This window comes from Macrobrachium rosenbergii, chromosome 55, assembly GCF_040412425.1.
Source record: "Macrobrachium rosenbergii isolate ZJJX-2024 chromosome 55, ASM4041242v1, whole genome shotgun sequence".
Taxonomy (NCBI): Eukaryota; Metazoa; Arthropoda; class Malacostraca; order Decapoda; family Palaemonidae; genus Macrobrachium; species Macrobrachium rosenbergii.
Window position 1 is genome coordinate 86,266,374 of NC_089795.1, and position 20,334 is coordinate 86,286,707.

A 20,334-nucleotide genomic window follows, 5' to 3' on the forward strand; every position below is an offset into this window, starting at 1 on the left:
ATATATTTGTACTGTTATTAGCCTATGTTGGTCTTGGCCAATGATCACATAAGAACAATAGATTGGGCACAGCCATTTAACTAGCATTATTGGAGATATAGCCATTGCTGCCATCTTGATGTAGGATAGAAATGTCAAGCCAGGATTGGAGTATTAGAAATTTTTAATGCACGCTTATCAAATATTCAGTTATCTAACCTACTTAGGAAGAAGACAAAATGTTGAAACTTGACATAAGTGAAAAACATAAGTTATGAATGCTAACAATATCATTCAAAACATCAATAACTGCTACTTTATATTTTTTACAGTTAAATAAAGTTGAAATGTTTTTATGAGTTCTAAATGATGATTTGAAAAAGTTACTCTTTAATGAAACTTTTTGTTTTTAGGGCAGAGACATCACCAAAGTGACAAAGTTGTAGCCAAAAAGTTAAATCATTTGAATTACATTTTTGAAAAAAGTAGCTTGTGTATTTGGCTTATGTAGCAGTTAATAAAAGAGAGTTTATTATGTGATGGCAAAAGCAATGCAAGATGTAGACATTGCAAAGCCTTGTGCACTAGTGCAGTCTACAAGACAACAAGACAGGGTAAGACACCAATGGGCTAGGCACGCAGCACCTGCTGTGTGACTGAAAGACTGACTGGTGGCTTGGCTGGCCAGTCAGAAAGCGCTTGCCACTAGGGCGAGTCATCCCCGGCTGCCGCCATCTTGGTGCAGGTAGTGCTAACAGGCTGGCTTCACTTATCGGATCCTGTGCCCTGTCTAATGTTTTTATGTGGTCATTGGTCTTGACTGTCAATTAAATTTGATTGCTTTCTAGCCAAAGTGGTAGTAAGTGATGCTACCTAGTCACTGACACCCCAATTTGTGCCATTATATGGGATTATAATACAATATAGTCTATCTCAAGATTTGAAGAGCACCCAGTAGAGGGTTGTGAATTCCTTATGGGAGAAAATGTCCCTGAAATGACACAGGAACTTATCTTCTTATGCAAGAGACAACCACTAGCCGTTATCAGGTCAGTATTCTCTCTGTGGGCTGCTATCATAATGGTATTAAGTGGTACTCTTTGTTTGCTGTAGAAAGTGTCAATGTTTGTGGTGCCGTTATCATGTACCCAAAAGTATAGGAATGCTTGGCGAAGGCTTGAGGATGTTGTGACATGAAAGTTACCAAATGGCTGGAGGCATGGGGCTGCAACTCCTCACCTTATTTTTATTTGCTGGTTATAAGGAAGGTAAAAGTAAAATGATGTATCTGGGTGGTTCATCCTCAGGTATGTAGTTTGAGTGCAGATGTGGCCATAACATTGTCTTGTCTTTTATTGGCAGCCACCCCCTGTTAGGGAAAACATCCTAATGTTGGAAAAAATTATTATTATTTTTACAAGCAAAGCTGCAGTGCTAGTTAGGAGGTGAGACTGCTACAAGCCCAAGGGCTCCAGTAAGAAAAAATACAGAAATAAATGATAAGTTGTAATAGAAATAATAAACAGAAATAAATAGGATAAAAAATTAAACAAATAATATTCATGTGAGCATGCAAAAAAAAAGTAAAAATGTGCTGAAGTTTCTTTGGCGCAATTGAGTTTTCTGTACAGCGTATAATGCTGTATGAAGCTTTCAGCCATGGCCCTTGAAACTCCTAGTCGTTGCTCATGAAACTCTGCCACAGTCCGCTGATGGCCTAAGCTACGGCCCATGAAACTGTTAGCCACGGCCCATGAAACTCAGCCACGGTCCGGTGGTGGCCTGTGTTGTTGGTACGTATAGCAGTGCCAGAAGTACGATTATGGCTAACTTTAACCTTATATAAAATAAAAACTACTAAGGCTAGACGGTTGCAATTTGGTGTTGATGATTGGAGAATGGATGATCAACATACCAATTTGCAGCCCTGTAGCCTCAGTAGTTTTTAAAATCTGAGGGCGGACAGAAAAAGTGCGGATGGAGAGGCAAAGCCGTCACAGTAGTTTACTTCTACAGAAAACTAAAACCAGTTGCATCCAGGTTGAAATTCTTTTTGAACTACCGGACTTACATGATCATTCCTGATTTTGGATGCAACTGAAACAAAACTTCTAGAAAACTGTACAGAACCTCACATAAGGAAAGGTAATACTTTTGAGTTAACTGCAACTCTTGTACTATGTAATGGATTATATAGTTTGGAAAGATCTGAATGTGGAGAACGATCAGATTATGAAGAATTTTTAAAGCATACTCGACGAGCTACCTAATACTAAGATCTGGGATAAAAAGTTTATTAAAACAAGTTTTTATCCAAATAAAGGTATTCCTCAGGATAGACATGTCTACTAAAATCTTAAAAGCCTTTCATTATAAATGTTTTTGAGCAGTGGAAGAAGATATACCAAGTTTCTTAAAAATTAGTTAGCAGCAAAGAAAGACACCTAAAATTTGAAAAGAGGTGCATATCAATAAAACTTTTTCAATGAAAAGATGTGTGGGGGATCCTATGCTATAGCCTTACTAGTTTTGTTTATGGTTTAACTTCATTCCTATTATTTGCATCATACACTTATGTTATCTAATTCTGTCAGGAGAACCAGCAGCTGCAGGTCTGCAATTAGGGGATGGGAGCAGTCCAAATTGATTAGCATCATGTACATAATCTGTGAGCTTTTTTTTATGTTAGATCTCATACTGTGCATATGTAATGCATATAGTATTGGACCAAGAACACTACTCTGATGAACAACAGTGTATTCTTGTATTCACTGAAATGACCAGCAACTACTCTTCACAATCAGTTTGTTAAAAATTTAATAATACTAGGTGATGTTTCCAGTGTCCCTGTGGCCAATAGCTGCTGCACCCACTTTTTTAGTGTTTTACTCTCCCCAGGCTGGATGACAATGTTGGCAATCCTGGTTTCCACCTGTGGCCCAGCAGCGAGATAGTTTCTGCAGTTGCCCATGGTGAGATGGAGGAAGAAGTCCCTGGAGATGACGGTGAGTCTGCATCACACCCAACCACAGCATACAAGGATATGCAGATGGTCATGGACCCATTCATTAACCTGTTTCCCAAGGGTCTTGGAGTCTGCTGAAGGGACTCGAGAAATGCGATGGATGGTGACTGTGAAGCCGAATTGTCACTCCTATCACTGAGTACCCTTGACAGCTACTTCAAACCTTTAACCCCCAAGCCCATCATTGTTCATTTCATTTGTAACTTGGTTGTTTTACTTGGAAACACAAATGAACACCTTTGCACACACACTGTTGACATGCCAAGTTCTTCCAGTTGGAATCTTATGTCTCGGCCACCTCTTCAAGACCTTCTGGGCACGTCAGCACCTCTTCTGACCAGTTCACTACTTCATGACCTCGACAGGGGACAAGACCTTAGTGATACAGAGGACTTGTAAGCCCTCCTTGCAAGTTTTTAAAAGTCTGGCCCAAATACAGTTTTGGCATTGCACACAGGTAAGAGAGAGGGAAAAAGTTTTTTTTTGTAGATGTTATTGTATTTTTAAGACAAAATAGGAAAAAAAAGGATACAAACTTAGTTTTTTACAAAACTACTGTAACTGTACAGTCCGGTAATGTACTGTACATACTGTACCTCCCTATTGTGTGCTGGATAAAAGAGAGAAAAATGTGTTTTATTTTTATTTTTTGTAGTCATTATTTTATTTCTGAAACATCAGGAAAATAGGTTCAAACTTACAGTTTTAATTAACTACAGTACATTACTGCTGATGTCCAAAAGCTACCATATTGTGTTGTGTATAAACATATAGTGAATATAATATACGCACTGTATTATGTTACAAATAGGGGAAAAGAAGATATGAACTTTGGTTTAACATCATAAATCATGATGTGGTGTTCGTTGTTTATAAGAGTATAGTATAGTGTATACTGTACTGCATATGTATTGACAAAATGAGAGTACAAATTACTATTTTATATTTGTAGTGCTTTTCATGATATCCAGAAATTTCCAATATCTGGCTAGGCCTTGGATGTATTAATCTGGATAAAAAAAGGGATTACTTATTTTAAAAGAATGTTACTCTTGTTTAGTCAGATCACCTTACCAAAATTTTCTCTTATAGACTGAAATAAATTGTGGGCGGTCAGATTAAAATGGATGATTGAAATGCAAACAAAATCAAGTTTTTGGGGAAACACCACCATAAAATGGTTAGTTGTTTGGAAATAGAGGTCAAAATTATGCACATCAGTAATAATTTCTTGCATTGCCAGTTGAAAAGGATATCGGAATGATTTCTCATAAAACTCATACGTTACATGTTGAGAATTAAGGTTAAAATTAAAGTAATTTTATCAGAAACCATGAAAAAACTTATCCTCAGAATGTTTTGGTGTAATCAAGTGATTTTTTATAATTTTCATTTTATCAGATCAATTAAGTGGTGCTCAACAAGTCTGACTCAGATTAGTTGGCTTTGGACAATGCTGTATATCAGGTGTTTAAAAGATTAAACAGTATTTGTGGTAAAAAGTTTGAGTTTGTATTAAAGCAGGCTCCAGTTCTCAGCCATGTTGCCCTCACAGAGGGATTCTCTGAGGCACTTGGGAAGTGAATTGAGATCCACATCATATGAAATTTAAATGCTATTGTTGTTCGTCTATTGGCACTTGCTTTGTTCTAACATTATGGCATGTTCAGTTTTTCCCATGTCTCGTTAGGCAATTTTTTTTCAAGCCTGTGCCCATACTCTCTCATCCCCACTTCTGCTTTAGCATTTATAGATGTCAATCCTGCATAAGTGCATGCATAAATACATACAGTATCTTCATCTAGCTGAACTTGGTCCTTCAGCTATCGTTCCATCTTTTTCAATTTCACACTCTTGGATTGTTTCAGAGCTTCCAAATCCAGTGCAGGACTGGCAGTGTGTTACTGACAATTTAATCTGATTGTAGACACTTCAGTGACTTCAAAAGAAGCAAAATCACTAAAGTTAAATATGTAAGTTCCTGTTAAGAGTTACGGTTAGATTTCAAGAATTACAAGTACTGTAACATGATTTTGTAGGTTGTGTGTTATACTCTTAATAGAAATCGCAGTAATCTTAGTAAGAGCTGTAGTTGTACAAGAATCCCATGGACAGCCCATTTTAGAGGACTGCGTGATAAAAAATGGAGTTTAGCATCCATAGCTTATTATACAATTTATCTTTGTATTTCTACAGGTACACTGCTGTTAGTGGCCTTGTTTTCTCATTTGGAATCATTTATACTTTCTCTGTACATTTATACTGTAACCAGTGGCATAACTAGTGTAGTGGTGCCTTGGTGGACTCAAAGTGCTGCCTGCTTCCCATGCTAAAAAGTATTAAAGTGGTGAAAATTACATGCACGACCCAGAAGGAGAAAGAAACCAGGGTTGCTGTTGTCAAAAATTGTTTTCTGTCCAACAGCAGAGTTGATAAATCACTGTTCAGTGTTCCGATCAGAAGAAATATACTAGAAAATGTAGAATTATGCCAGACCAAACCTGCTCAAAAGATGCAGAGTGCTGCTGTCCCAGGGGCAGAACCCCCCCCCCCCCTTAGTTATGCCACTGACTGTAACCTTCACCATTATTTTACTTATGCCACTGTGATAACATCACAATACTTTTATCCTTGCTGCAGACTGACATGCTTCTGCCAGAAATTAAAATTGAAGTTTTTGATATGCATATGTGCACTAAAATAATGCAAGATTTAAAAATAACTAAATAATTCGAAATTCAGTACTTGAGTAGATGACATAATACTGAATGCTAGTAAATGCCAACAAATTCTCAGTCTCTCTTCTGAAAATTGTCTGAGTTGTATCTTGGATCAAGAAACATTTCATTAGTGATCAAGTAACTGGCAGTGATTATGGAACTTTTCCTAGAAAATGACCTTCAGTACAAAAAATATAATTTAGGGGACCAAAGTCACTAATGTATCAAATGAATAAATGATTGTAAAAACATTATATAAAAGCACATAAAGGCAAGATTCTAATAAATAAGGGTCAAAAATGAGATACAGTATCATTTATATCAATTGTAATACAAAAAATAGACAATCCAAAAATACCATTTACAACATGCTAACATCAACAAATCATTAGGTTTTATACTGCTTTTTTTTAATAAGTACTACCACTGATATTTTTAACAGCAATGTGTGTGCAGTATACAACAAACAAGTGAATATGAGAATATACTAGTGATCATGAGGTTATATTACATCACTGGTTGATATGAAAATCTGCAAATTAATGGAACTGCTTTTACCTCCCTCCACAATTTATTCATCCACTTTACTGAAATAAATGGTACAGGCATAAATCTCCGAATGTAATTATTATGTAGTCCAGATGATTACAATCTGGATTTCCTGTCAAGACTATGTAGAGTTCATTCCATTCTGATAATTTAGAATTACATTTTGTATTTTTGCATTCTATGTAAGGTAATTAAAAAATAAATGGATATGAGTGTCGCTAATGTGTACAGCATATTTACATTTTTCTACATTAATGCCAATGTTTGACCCTTCTTAATTGCTCATTTAGCACAAATAATAGCCATCACTGATGTAGAAAATTGTGGATACTGAAACTGAGTTATTCACTCATTTCACCCTGAAATGATTCATTTTACAGTGAAATGAGGAACTTACATAGAGTACTCATGCCATTCTATAAACATTGCAATGTTTTCAAAATGTGAATTTTCTTGAATTTGCATAAATGATCTTCAATTTGCATATTTGAACTTTTATGGGGCCTTATGTATTTTACTAATTCCCAGGTTATAATTTTCAGGAACAACGTCAAATATGAATTTTAATGTTTATATGTTAACTGAGGGTTGCAGAAGAATTTAAAAAGTTCAGTTGTACTGTACCTAAAATTTAAATAATTTTTTTTTCTGCAATTTGTCCTTTTAGGCACTGACTACGTCAGTGGTTCTGTAGTTTCTTCTGGTCATAAAATACTTCAGTTTCCTCAAGAAGATTATCCAAAACCTGTCTTCAATAAATCTCTAAATCATAATATTACTCCTAGAAGACCTTCGTGTGTGCCAGAACAGGAGTGTTGTTACAAATAATCGAGATCCTCTGGTATACCAAACTGCTTATTGATAACAGACTCTTCAATGAAAAACTTGTTCTTGCACCATGTCTTTACAGAAAACAAGTTGTCAGTCCAACGGTTAGCAGCATCACGGGCAACCTATAAAGAGCAATAGCGTCAAGTTGACAAGGAATAGCATATTCAAGTGTATCAATTGGCCAGTCATGTGGAATCCATACATCATAAGCTATTAGCACAATTCTGTTTCTTGAGGAAAATACTAGATCCAGGTTAAAATAATTATGCAGGTACAGTAAATGGTACAGATGTAAGAAAATTTAATAAAACTGTTACACCAGTGACCTGATCAGGCTAATCAATCTAACTTGACCCTCACTCAGTCTTGATTAGTCTCAGTAATGTATCCTCATCCGAGTTTCTCCACATCCATACATTGTTCTATTCCTGTCCAAGTTGGTTTTAAAGAACTTTTCTGCGTAGGTTTTAAAGAACATGTATGTATAACTGCTCTAACTAAATTTCATGTATGTACAACTGCTCTAACTAAATTTCTTTAAACAAGCTTTATTTTACCTAGGAATATTTCCCCCTATGGTATTTTATCTGAAATTATGATACTAATGAGTGCGAAGAGGAAATTTGGTGATCCATACAAGCTACCCAGATTCCTGTATTCTTTAATAAAATAATGGTTTCTATCAATTATCATCTGTACAAAAAAGTAGGCAAACTTCAGAGGTTGAGAGATCCATCTATTCTTTTCCCCTACCATAGTATCTGTAAACAAGCAATTTTTCTGTAATATGTTTTTAATCCATCAGAACTTCATTCTTTGGGCCTTCCCTCAGTATATAGTTAAAACTAATTTACTGCATAAATACCTTCTCAGAATTCTGCTTGGGCAATGGTTTTGTAATGGTTATCTTTTATGACTTTTATGCAAATTGTGACTTGTGGAAAGAAGGTAATGTTTTCTGACACTCCTTTCAATGTACTTTCTATTGTAACCACACCAACTGCCATTTTGGAGGTGTAACATGATGCTTTCTTTTCAGTGAAGGTTGTGGGTTTTCCACTCCTTTTTAACAATTGTCGTCAGAAAATTCAGGTAGGAAAAATCTTTTTCTATTGCTCTCCAGAACAGAGAAACTATAAGCAACTTGCTTAAATACATCTCTTGTTCATGATGATACCTTATGAAAACACTGAATGTTATTACTCTGAAATGGTTTGTTTTCATGAGCTTCTCCATGTTGGGAAATTGGTCTGTCTCCACCCTTCAGTATCTCTTTCCTTGGAATTTCTCATACGCAGAAGTCCACGTTGGGTACTTTCTTGAGTTTCCACTATTCACAGTCTCCCCTTGGAGGTACACTTATCTTTTTGCAGTCCAACATCTAATACCTACCCAACCCAAGGCCTCAACCTCCAGTGCTGAGATACCCCTTTCAGAAAGGAGAGAGCCATTTCCTAAGGCAGATTTACAGCTTCTCATTTCTTGAACCCTTATGGATTCCATCTCATCCTCTGGCATCAGCCACTCTTACAACTAAAGGAAATAACAGAATATGGTCCCAAAGAACAGAATAATCGGAGAGTAATGAACAGTTAAAGGTAATGGTTGTCCTAAAAAGCATTTCCAGCTATCAAAACTCACCAACATTATAATGTTGGTGAGCTTCTCTTTTAAAGACCTATGAGGGAGTGTGATAGCATCAACTGCCAGCCCTTACTATCCTTAGCCATCATTTATTAGTCACCAGACTCAAAAAATGCAAAGGGAATGGGCAAGAGGTCCTGAGAAATAATTTCTGAAGACAAGATGGTGATAGCTTGGGTGCTACATGCACAGTCAAATCCATAGGCACTAAAATGTCATTATTGTTTTTCACCTAAACAGTTTTACTTGAATATGGAATAGGGAAAATTACTTAGTATATAATTAATCAAGACTAGCAAGTGAGTAAAAGATAATGCCCAAGACTCGGACAAAATTTTGCTATATGATTTGTGTTCTACCTTTGTCATTTGCTACTGGGATGTCATAATTTTTGGTAGTTTTAACAAATAGTTTTTTCAATCACTGAAAGAGAAGTTTTAAATCAGTATTTCGAAAATTAGAATGAGGTGCTCAATCAGCAGTAGTCCAGTAATTAACCCATCCCAATCTTAATTTTTCTTGTCATGAAACTAGCCTTTAACCATAATTGTCAAGAATCCTACAAGCCAGTCACTCCCGCATATGAGAAATGAGATTGTGTGTTCTGATTTTATAAACGTTTAGTTTTAAAACAGTATGTACTGCATGCCTGTTTAGTACTTTCGTACCACTGATTAAGACTACTAATGGGCTCCTACAGTTCACATTCCAGATACCACAACCATTTCCCAAGCCGGGACAGGGAGGGCTGGAGTAAGGAAGAGCATCTGTCTCAAAAACATCTGCCAAACCAGTTTTGAAGTGTTAGAAAAATCTGGATAAGGCTCATCCAAAACAGCAACAATAATAACCAATGGTTGATTGCTGTGTGCTAGGACTGTAACAGAGACTAATCATGAGGATGGGTAACTGGCTTGCTGAGCTTTAATATGAACATATACTGTATATATACCCCTGCCAGCCATAGTTGACAGCACAAAACAGGTGTCAAACTAGTAACAGCAACAACACCACCCTTAAGTTAACGTTCATGAAACAGGACCAATGCCACTCCATCCAGGAACTACATGCTATACACAATCCTCCCTAGAATGTTTCCATTACCTAAAAATCATGTAAAACCTGATGACAATCGGTTTTACACAGTAAGACATGACACTGAGTTCCAAGACATATTGCTGTATAAGATCACTGTAAAAAGTTATCTATATCTAAACACAAAGTACAATTAGGATAAATTTGCTACAAAATGATCCTTGAATGCACATGCAGTAAACTTACAGTAGGACAAAAACAAATAAAATACAAGAACTGAAAAAAAAATTAAATAACGCCATTACTGGAATTAATAAGTGAACTCCAGTAAGTGAACATAATGATAATAACTGAAGAGAAGGCATATGAACACCAGGCCTACTTCTTGGTGGAGTGATTTACATAACCAGTGGCTTACTTGCTTCAAGAGAGATGGTAGACTAAACTTCCATGCTGGAAGCTTATGCTTATTTCAGTAATAATTACTATTCTGTCTCAACAGATAAAATACTGAGGCTTGTATTAAAGTATGAACACATTTTTTTAAATCCAGTGATACTGCTTATGTTTCGAGCTAATAAAAAAATAAAAAGGACTTCTGAAGAAAATGTTTCAAATTTATGTTATAGAAACCAGCAGCTTTCAGAGGCTTTACGAATTCAAACTTAGGGGGTAAAGTGAATTTCTGCAAGTGGCTAAAATTAAATGGCTTCAGTCTTACCAGTATACCACTCTTCATTTCATTGAGAACCTCTGGATCACAGTCCCGGTATTTCTGGATGTCTCCTAACAGTTCATTCTTTTTGGCTTCCAACAATGCAAGACGTTCAAGAATCTCTTCACGATCTTCACCTTCCTCCCGGCCAACCTAACAAAGAATTGTTACCAATTTCAAAACATGGTTTTATGGTCACAAATACTGGATCAAATGATTTTATGGTAAGCTTACAAATTTTGCAAGAAATTTTTAGTGCACAAGCAGCATTTGGTGTAAGAATATTTAGACAGTTAAAATGCTTTTTATTAATTGAGTGAATGATTCAATTTAATTTTTGTTATTCTTAACACGGAGTCAAGCTTATCCTGACGTGACATCCACACTGAACATAATGCAATTTTATTCTCATTAAAAATTACTTCACAACTCTACAACCCTTACATGTTACCTATGAAAAGTCTTCAGTTTACTTTTATAAAGAAACTAGAATTCTTTATGCTACCTGGGTTGAATGAGCTGTCTTTACACTAATGAACATATTTTTAAGACTTATTCTGTTTATTTAATTTTAATAATTTACACATAGTGTAATAACAAGATTAAATGATTTTATCACGGTAATGCAGTTTCAGTTGCAAATTTTGAATATTTTTCTGTGGCCTGTAAAGTTATCACACTGTGCTGATAGATAGTTACAGAATGGAAGAATCAGCACATGGCACAAACAGTTAAAACCAATTGGTAATTTATGCAATTTTTACATTAGGTTTTTTTATATCAATTAACACAAAAATTTAACTACTTCAATTCACTGAACAGCAGTTTTCCTTCTCAGTAATACTGTACTTTTCGTAAAGTAAACAGCATTGCATCTTGGTGATAGCACGTGATAATGGAAACCTGTTAAGAAATATTCTTTAAAATGCTTTGCACACCTGTATACAGTAGTAAAATACATTACCTTGGCTGCTTCTAATTTTGTCTGGGCTGTTTCGAGTCTTTTGTTTGAATCCTGAAGACGAGCTCGAAGTTCTTCAATTTTCTTCGTACGTGTGCTGAGTGCTTTGCTAAGGTGGTAATGAAAAATTTTGATAATTAAAAGTTATGAGTGAGGTGGTATCAATTATATATTCTGGTTATGTGCTAAAACCTATTAAAGAATTTTACCAGAAAGTCATTACAATTCTCAGTTTTGCTAATTCATAGCATCTCAAATGAGCTGTTACATCCAAACCCACTAACATGGCAATTCCCTAAGATAACTGATAATACAGATCTGAGGATACAGTTCTTGGGATGCTCATTTGTGCCATATTTTGAAGATGCAATGTGTCCACACTGTAACTAGTGTCAACAAATTATAGGGCCCAGACAAAACTGTTCCCTTTTGTTGCCTTATTCTATGAGCATCCTGACTTTCTACTTCATCCTATGGTTTCACTGTGAAAAGATCTTACAGCTGTCTTTTCCTCTGCACTTTCCCTTTGTGAACCGCCAGATATTGTCGTCCTTACATCTTCAGCAATTCCTCAGGTCATGATCCTTGTGACACCAACGTCATTATTTACCAATTTCAGTGTTATGTGAAACATATAACCCTTACCTTATTCCACTTCCTATTACGTAAGGTCAAACTATACAAGATCTGTCTTTAGCAAACGAAACATAAATAACAACCATTCCCTGCCATAATACAATATTCCATTATGATTACATGGCCAGGGTAATTTCTTCATTTTCAAGCTCCTACTTTCAGTATTTAGATAAGTTACTTGAGATTACTATTCGCGCCTCCTGCAGTGCATATATTTCCATGCTGCACATCAGAAATGAACAGTAAGTAATGTAATAGCATATCATGGATGTAGAAGTATGCTATAGGTAAATTATCTGAACAAAACCTTAAGATTTATGTCAGATACTGTATATCCATCCGTCTACGGAGTATTATTCTCATAGCTGTCAAGGTTCTTCATACTCCCCTGCTCTTGATATATCTGTATCTAAGGGTTTCCATCTGATAAATAATCCACCTTATAATCCCCACTATTGTCCACTTCAGCTTTGTGGTTAAGTCGCATGTTTATAGATATATTTTGGGTATTAAGTGTCAAGAACCTGGTTTTAAGCTGCTTTAAACACTTAGCCTTGCACAAGTCGGGCTGTGAAATCCTGCAAAGAAAGATTGTTTCCTTGGTTTTATTCTATCCTTTCTTCAACTAAGTTAGGAGTGTACTGAGGGAGACGTGCTTTATACTTAACAAAGGTGGGCTAGATAATCTAAGTCTAGTTGTTTACATAGCTGATAATCTAACAGGACTCTGTTTAAGCCTGTTTCTTCTGCCTCTTGCTAATAAGATTCCTATACTATGATGAAACAAATGATTCCAGATAGCTTAATAGCAGCTGCGAATGATACTTTGATTTTCTCTTCGGACCTTTTTCTGGCTTTGTCCACCAAAAGAACAAGGCTCATGTCATGATGGCAAGTAAGGTAGTTACAGGACCCATCAATAAGGGCATCGGGTACAATTTTGAAGTGGCAGATACAGGATTCAGCTGTATAAGGGCCAAACTTACTCTCTCTGAGACTTGTTTTTTTTTTTTTTTTAAGATATATGGTTCAATTTCTCGAGATGCAGTGGAGACCTGGCTCTGATGATTTTCACTACAGTAACATTCAGTTATTGATCTTAAAACAATATTTTAACACATTCTGTTACAATCAGTACTTACATTTGGCTTCAATAAAGATTTTGCATCTTGTAAAAAAGAGAGAATAAGTAAGGTAACAAAAATCTTTAAAGATAAAATCCAACACAGTACCATGAAAATACCTGACGTTATATTCTTGTAGATACTTCAGTACACTAATATTTTATTTATATTACTTCAATAGTTACACACACTTTACCTTGGAAAAGCCCAGAAATAGATACTAGTGCCTATTTTGTCTGTATCAATCATGCCATCATCAACAAGAGACTGAACAACATCTTTTACAGCTTGAGATATGACGCCTTTTTCTTTGGGTCCCAGCTTCTCTAGTTCCTATAAACGATCAAGTTAAAGAATACATATAAAAAAAAATTAGTATAAATTTCAAAAATCCTAAAAGAAATACACCACAGATTAAATACAATACAGTACTGAGTAAAGATTTTGCAGTAATCTTAAGTTCTACAGTGTTAATGAACTATTAATAATGGATGAGGGATATATTTCTCACAAATATTCCAATGGTCTGTTCTGTTAATACTGTCATGTCCTACCTTTCTAACTTTGAAAAGTACTTAAGATTAACATAAGCCATATGAAAATTTGTAACTATGCTCCAAATTTAAACAAATGAAAATTTCAAATATCGTAACAAGAAACTTCAAAGTTACACTGTTTTTTAGTACTGTATAATATGAGGTAATTAAAGACTTTTAAGTTTCAACTTTAGATGTTGGACAATGCACACGTAACATCTGCCAAGTCATAAATTAAACTTATTCGTAAATGTACCATCGCCTTGTGTGGAAGTACTTTTCTTAATCCTGAATATTTTCGAACTTACATGCAAACTAAGTCCAGTACATCTTCAAGTTTATCTTGAACATCCACTTCATCCTAATGAACTGTACCATCAAAACCAATCTTTCCTTCACTAACCTTCAGTTGGAAAAAATCCTTTTTTTCATAGAACAGTTCCATGATTTTAGTTCTTTTCTCCTCGTGACTTAACCCCTTTCTTCGAGACATCTTGGTGTTGATGTAAGCTGCAGATACACTTCAGCAGCTGAAAGATAATAAAATATTAACTTTCTACAATGGATATTCAATTGAGTTAGCGATTCACATGAAGAATATACTATTAGTATTGTTCAACAGAAGAAATACCATTCAATCATACTTTCTGAACAACAGAAAGAATATCACAATATAACAGAAAATAAAAGAGGCATTGACATACAAAAGAAAATATGGTAAACTTTATGAAAACTTGGCATAAGGTAAGAGAGGCCTTGCTAGAATACATCCGAGTTTGAGTTGCTGAGACAATCTTATTACATCCTCTGGGTATTTGGGGAAGTTTATCCATAGGGTATATGTATTTTGTCAATTGGATGCAGTTTGTTCATTAGGCATATTTTCTCTGTTGGGTACATTTCTTCAACTGTGTATATTTTGTCAATAAGGTATATTTTGTATTTTTGGTAAACTGTACTTACTGTTTCTCAATAAACAAAAAACCTAAGCATACTATTTCTACAGCCCAAGAAATGTCTACTGATTACACAAATTAGTGGATTTCCCCTCAGTTACTATATATCATTTGAGACTTGTGCATTTTTTTTGTAGTAAACACTTGTTACTTGTTTTTTTTATATCTTACAATCATAGATTTGATCTATGAAAATACTAATATCAGTTATCGGGGATAAATTCAAATTTGGGTGGAATGGTAAGTAACATCTTACTTTGGCTCCACTTGGAACTCTTGTGATTTCTGCAGTAAAGGGCCGTTTTATTGTTAAATCCAATTTACCATCATTACGAGTCGATCACAGACCGCTCCTTATGATGTCAGTGATGCAACCTTGACTTCAATCAAAACATTCTTGGCCTGAAGTTGAAAGATTATACTGTAAATAGTCGAAATAATTTTCATGAAAAACGTTTGTTTACTTCATCAGTCACGACCAATAATTATTTAAGACATTTGTACCTAGATATTAGAAATGTCATTAATTTTGGCTGAAATGTAAAACAACCTTCAAATATGGACGAATGAAATTCATACTAAAAAATTAATATACATGCATTCATACACTGTATATAGTATATTTACATATAATTTGAAAATGAACATCAATATTCCTTTGCAAAATTATCTGTGTATCAAAAGCTAAATAAAATATTATTACCACTCAAGCCAGAAGTTGCTGGGCAGCTCCTAAGAATAACAGGAAGCAGCAGAGAGCTTTGGGTTTAACTTGATGGGGTGAGCAAACTACCGCCCAGCTGCGATGGTAAAAATACAAAGCAAATAAGTAAATGAAAACAGAGGATTTTCTGGAAATCTGTTTGGAAGGATCTAGTGAAAGAGAAAAAAAGTAAAGGTAAGGGTTGGCTAGATTATATAGGCTATTAGCACACAGTAGATGGTTGGGTAAGTTGATGGATGTGATGGTAAGAGGAAGAATGGCTGGAAGCACAAATGATCATTATTTGAGTGAAGTAAAAAATAAGATGGATATGAATTTAGTTTAAGTTGGAGGAAAGGGGTGAAAATTTGGCTTTATATTTAATTACAAAATAAGTGAACCCGATACGTAAAAAGTAAGATATGGGCTGGGTTAACGACAGAGGTGGAAGGAACAAATGAGAAGTTAGTGAAATTCCATGACAGGGTCCTAAGGTAAGCAAGAAAAAATGTGGGTATAGGAGGGAAGAAAGAGGGAATAAAGACAATGAGTGGTGGGGTACAATTGCAGGATAGGATAGAATATCATGTACAAATAGAAAGCAACATACGGCAAGAAATAAAGACAGAGGGAAGAAGCTGAGGAAGAACTTTGAGGACAAAAGTTGTTTTATAAGGAAGTTAATGTCAACAGAAAGGTTAACGAACAAATGGATCTTCTATCTTTCACACAGAAGATAGGCAGAGCTAAAAGACACACGAATGGAAAGGGTTGATATAAGTTTGAGAATGATGTTTACTGCAAGGAGACAATGAGTGTCTATAGAAGCCCAGATGGTAATGTATGAAGGGATTGTTGAAGCAACACTCCTTTACTGAAGTGCAAAAAAGAAGAAGAAGAAGAAGTTTCGAAGATGTAAAAGTGTGAGAAATGTGGAAATATACAGAAGTGGAGAACGGGTTAGTGTGTGTTATGTGATAGGATGGATCAGTGTTTTAAAATGGCTTGTTCATGTGAGAAGAAAAGCACAAAATGGGCTGGTGAAAAGAAAGGGCTGGATGATGGGGTGAAAGGCCACAATGGAAAGAAAGGGTCTTAAATATCTATATAGCACCAATCCCAGTACAAGATGGAGGTGAACAGAGCAGTGTGTGTGTGTGTGTGTGTGTGTGTGTGTGTGTGTGTGTGTGTGTGTGTGTGTGTGTGTGTGTGTGTGTGGGGTGGGGGTGGAGTGGGGGTTTGATGCACTGCTGACAAGTCTGGTGTGGTGGCGTATGATGCAGCTGATGTGGAAGTTTCCTGCACAGGGGTTCATCCACATTTTAGCAGTTAAAGTTTGAATGTGGAAGTGGCTGCTGTGTTGTTTTCTTTGCTCTCGAGCTACCCCAAAGATACAAAAAGTACAGCAATATAAATATAAAGTAAAAGAATCAAATAATAACACCTCTTAAAAGTACTTGTTCAAGTTAAAACCGCAAAAGGCGACACAGACAAAATAATAATAATAAAAAAACAACGCTAAAATATAAAAAAAGCACAGCAAGAAATGACCATTTTAACAAGATAGAATGCTACATATTTTGAAAGGGTTACAAGCAATGTAGCTAGAAAAAAATTACATATTACAAAAGGGAAGTTAAGACAGTAATATAGGTGCAAAGACAAAAAGAAGTTTAAAAATAAATATACATAAGTAACTATACAAGATATTTCAACAGAAAAGAAATTGAGATAACAATGCAAAATGTAGAAAACATATACACATATATTATATATATATATATATATATATATATATATATATATATATATATATATATATATATAATTTATTTATGAGAGAGAGAGAGCTGATCCTCTAAGCCTAGGTATAAGAACCACTCAGGCACACATGGACCCTTGGCTTGGCACCAAAGCATACGATATGAAATATCAAACTGAGGTAAATCAATACACAGCTAGCTCCCCCTCCCCCCGGCCACCTACGACTCCATCTGGTTACAGTAATAAATACGAGCAACACACTAACATAACCGCCGCCCCGTCTAACTCTCCCATTCACCGGCGGTTCCTAGTTATATGGAACAAAACATCACCAGCTTCAAACTATAACTTTTCACCCGTCTTATTTAACAACTCCGCACCGTTTCGTCACAAATACAACGGAAATTCAACAAGAGATTTCTAATTAAATAGATATAAATATCCTCACTGGTGCAAGAACGACTTTCAAGAGTGAATTCTTCCACGTCATGCAAAAAGTTTAGGTTTATAGCCCTTATTATTACATTATTCAGTAGACGAACCCGATTCATACGGAACAAGCCCACCAAAGGGGCCACTGACTTGAAATTCAAGCTTCCAGAGAACACGTCTGGTGTTCATTACGATGTAAGAGAAGGTAAAGGAAAAATACAGAAAGAGATATCACCTATTAAAAAAAATAAATTAAAACTTTCACATCTTGCACACCCCCCACGCAAGAAGAATTTTAGGCATGTACCCTTTCCACATACTTGACTTCCGGGACACACACACACACACACACACACTTAAATGTACCTCTTCCATTAGCTGCTTGCCCCCTTAAACCGAATATGCGGTCTCAGAGGGAGGGTTGCTTGGTAACTCGATATATACAAGGACAAACACTAAATGATTGTACTCCGCTCTTATTAGCGGTGCATACCCCAAGGGAGCGAAGATCACCCGTGAATATTGCTTTTTATAGCGCCTTTCAAAGAGACGTTCATTATTTATCTTTAATTTCTTTTATGCTATGGTACAACAGTCTCTTTTTTGCTGATCAGTTTTATTGAGTACTTTCTCTTTTCCGGAGGGCTGAAGTGAATATTGTTTCACTTCTGGCGAAATACATGAATTCGTCACTATAAGCAAGTTGATTTAGATATAGCAAACCTTATGCTAGCAAAGGTGTGCGTGCGATAAATGCTAACTTTATATATATAATATATATATATATATATATATATATATATAAATATATATATATATATATATATATATATATATATATATATATATATATATATATATATATAAAAATGCGTATATACAGATAGATAAGTTTGTACGTGCGTGCGTGAGTTTCATTCCACCTACTCCAATTCAATCATGATCCCCAAATGTTCTTTCACTATCCCCCGCCCCCCCACAACACCCAAACTTTCCTAGGTAACCGAGCAACACCTGCGTGGCAGACACACGCAATGGGTTCTGTGTACGAAGAAAACACAAACACACATACACACGCGCGCACACACTCCTAAACTGCCCTATTCCCCGCTCACGTTCCGAAACCGATGCTCTTGCACAGTTGGCGGATACCCACAGAGGGGCGAGACTAAAACTTCATTCAACTTCACTTTCACGGAGATAGCAGGAAATCTGGCGAAGTTGTGCTTGCATGGGGTGTCTTTACAAAAAGGTGCACTTGAGAAGCAAGAGCCGACGTTCGACTAAGCGAGGTTTTACATGAAAAGGGGAGACTTTCCCGGAAAGATATGACAGCCATTTCGTAGTATTTTGTGAAGGCCTCAGTCGATGTTAAAATCTCTGAACTACTGAAAATTGTTTGTGGAAATTGTGGATAGAAAGGAGTTATTCGCCAGGGATGACGAGAATTGGCCTTTTATTGCGCAAGTGTCCCAGATATGCCGGCTGTTCCAATTTCCCAGAAATCTCAAGTTTTGATCGTCCACAAGCGTCTGCTTCGATAAACTTAGGTGATCTTGAATGAACTCTGCGTAAGAAAAAAAATTAGTGTTTATCATAACCTGTCTAGCAAAAATGCAGTGAAGTGTGTTTTTTCATCGGCGTACCGCTCAACACATTGTATCTTATCATCGTCCGTTTCCTCAAAGATTATACAAATCACATCCCGTGCAAGCAAGGCAAAACAAAGTCAGAGCAGATCATATACAGCCGTATGAGCCCTTTCTGTAACTTGCGAAAGGAATTTTCCAACAAGAAGCACCCTCCAAAAACCGAAACCAGAATACAGAATTGATAAACTCCCACGCCCCTGCTAGGCGTTTTCTAGACACTCTCAACCACCTCAACGTATCGACAGAAAAGTCAAATTAGAGGATCCCCATGTCCGTAGAACTTGTGACGACTACCCATTTTCGACCGACTGGACCTCGTAAAAACCAGCCATGTCAATAAATACCTCCAACTCCTCGCGTCGCAGGGGCAACTCGACCACCAGTCAGAGCAACGGTTCCTCCAAATCTCACTCCTGGCGGAACTCCAAGCCTGGCGGCCTTCAGAAGCAGCATTCCAACAAATTCCAGAATTCCAGTCCGAGAGCCTCAAAAAGCAGCAACAACAACGAGGTCGCAAGTGCTGCTGCTGCTGCTACTGCTGCTGCGGGTAAACAGGGCAAGGGAACTCCGGGGCTCTTCTGGGCAGTTGCCCGTCTCCTCGTCATTTTGGCCAAGGGCCTCGTGGCCGTGGTGATCTTCGTCGTGCTGTTCAACCTGGCTCTGGTCGTCATCAACAAAACGCTCCTCGGCGGAAAGTTAGCTCAGTACATCGATACCCCTTCCTGGAAGGACATCTTGGGAAGGCGCATACTTTAGCCCGAAAATTTTCAACCCAACCATTAATTAAGCTCAGAGAATATCTCTGTCGACTGTAGTGTACGCGGTGTGAAACGTAACTGCAGTTATTTCTCATAAGTTATCCTAATTCTAGTTACTGTCAATTCCCTACTCAAAGGGGATTTAGTTGAGGAAAATTCGTGACTGACACTCCAGTCGGAAGAATACTTATAAATAGAAAAACAAAATCAAAATCAATACATTCATGGTAGACTGAAGAACTTGCGGTCTACTGCTGTCAAATGTGCAAGTTCCCGAAGCCATTAAATAAAGTGCATTCTAAGTGAAGGCATGA

The 20,334-nt window shown here is 36.4% G+C and overlaps 2 protein-coding genes across 18 annotated transcripts in view; one reads left to right on the top strand and one right to left on the bottom strand.

The window, feature by feature from the left end:
• The window catches only part of LOC136835585 (uncharacterized), a 123,323-nt gene extending 112,814 nt beyond the window's left edge, over window positions 1–10,509 (top strand). For 3 of the 6 annotated variants that reach the window (XM_067099290.1, XM_067099288.1, XM_067099291.1), the window contains one exon: window positions 2,878–3,461. In XM_067099290.1, coding sequence (XP_066955391.1) covers window positions 2,878–3,082 — 205 coding nt within the window. In that variant the 3' untranslated portion in view covers window positions 3,083–3,461. Of the gene's footprint in view, window positions 1–2,877; window positions 3,462–7,183 lie in introns of those variants that run through there. The other 3 variants (XR_010852205.1, XR_010852204.1, XM_067099289.1) reach the window with 3 other exon arrangements.
• LOC136835584 (meiotic nuclear division protein 1 homolog) overlaps window positions 6,040–20,334 on the bottom strand; it is a 28,890-nt gene continuing 14,595 nt past the window's right edge. For 2 of the 12 annotated variants that reach the window (XM_067099276.1, XM_067099275.1), the window contains exons 2-8: window positions 15,415–15,511; window positions 14,968–15,113; window positions 14,159–14,285; window positions 13,416–13,552; window positions 11,463–11,568; window positions 10,505–10,651; window positions 6,040–7,226 (exon numbers count right to left, since the gene is read on the bottom strand). In XM_067099276.1, coding sequence (XP_066955377.1) covers window positions 7,092–7,226; window positions 10,505–10,651; window positions 11,463–11,568; window positions 13,416–13,552; window positions 14,159–14,248 — 615 coding nt within the window. In that variant the 5' untranslated portion in view covers window positions 14,249–14,285; window positions 14,968–15,113; window positions 15,415–15,511 and the 3' untranslated portion in view covers window positions 6,040–7,091. Of the gene's footprint in view, window positions 7,227–10,504; window positions 10,652–11,462; window positions 11,569–13,415; window positions 13,553–14,158; window positions 14,286–14,967; window positions 15,114–15,414; window positions 15,512–17,976; window positions 18,063–19,606; window positions 19,938–20,334 lie in introns of those variants that run through there. The other 10 variants (XM_067099283.1, XM_067099282.1, XM_067099285.1 and 7 more) reach the window with 8 other exon arrangements.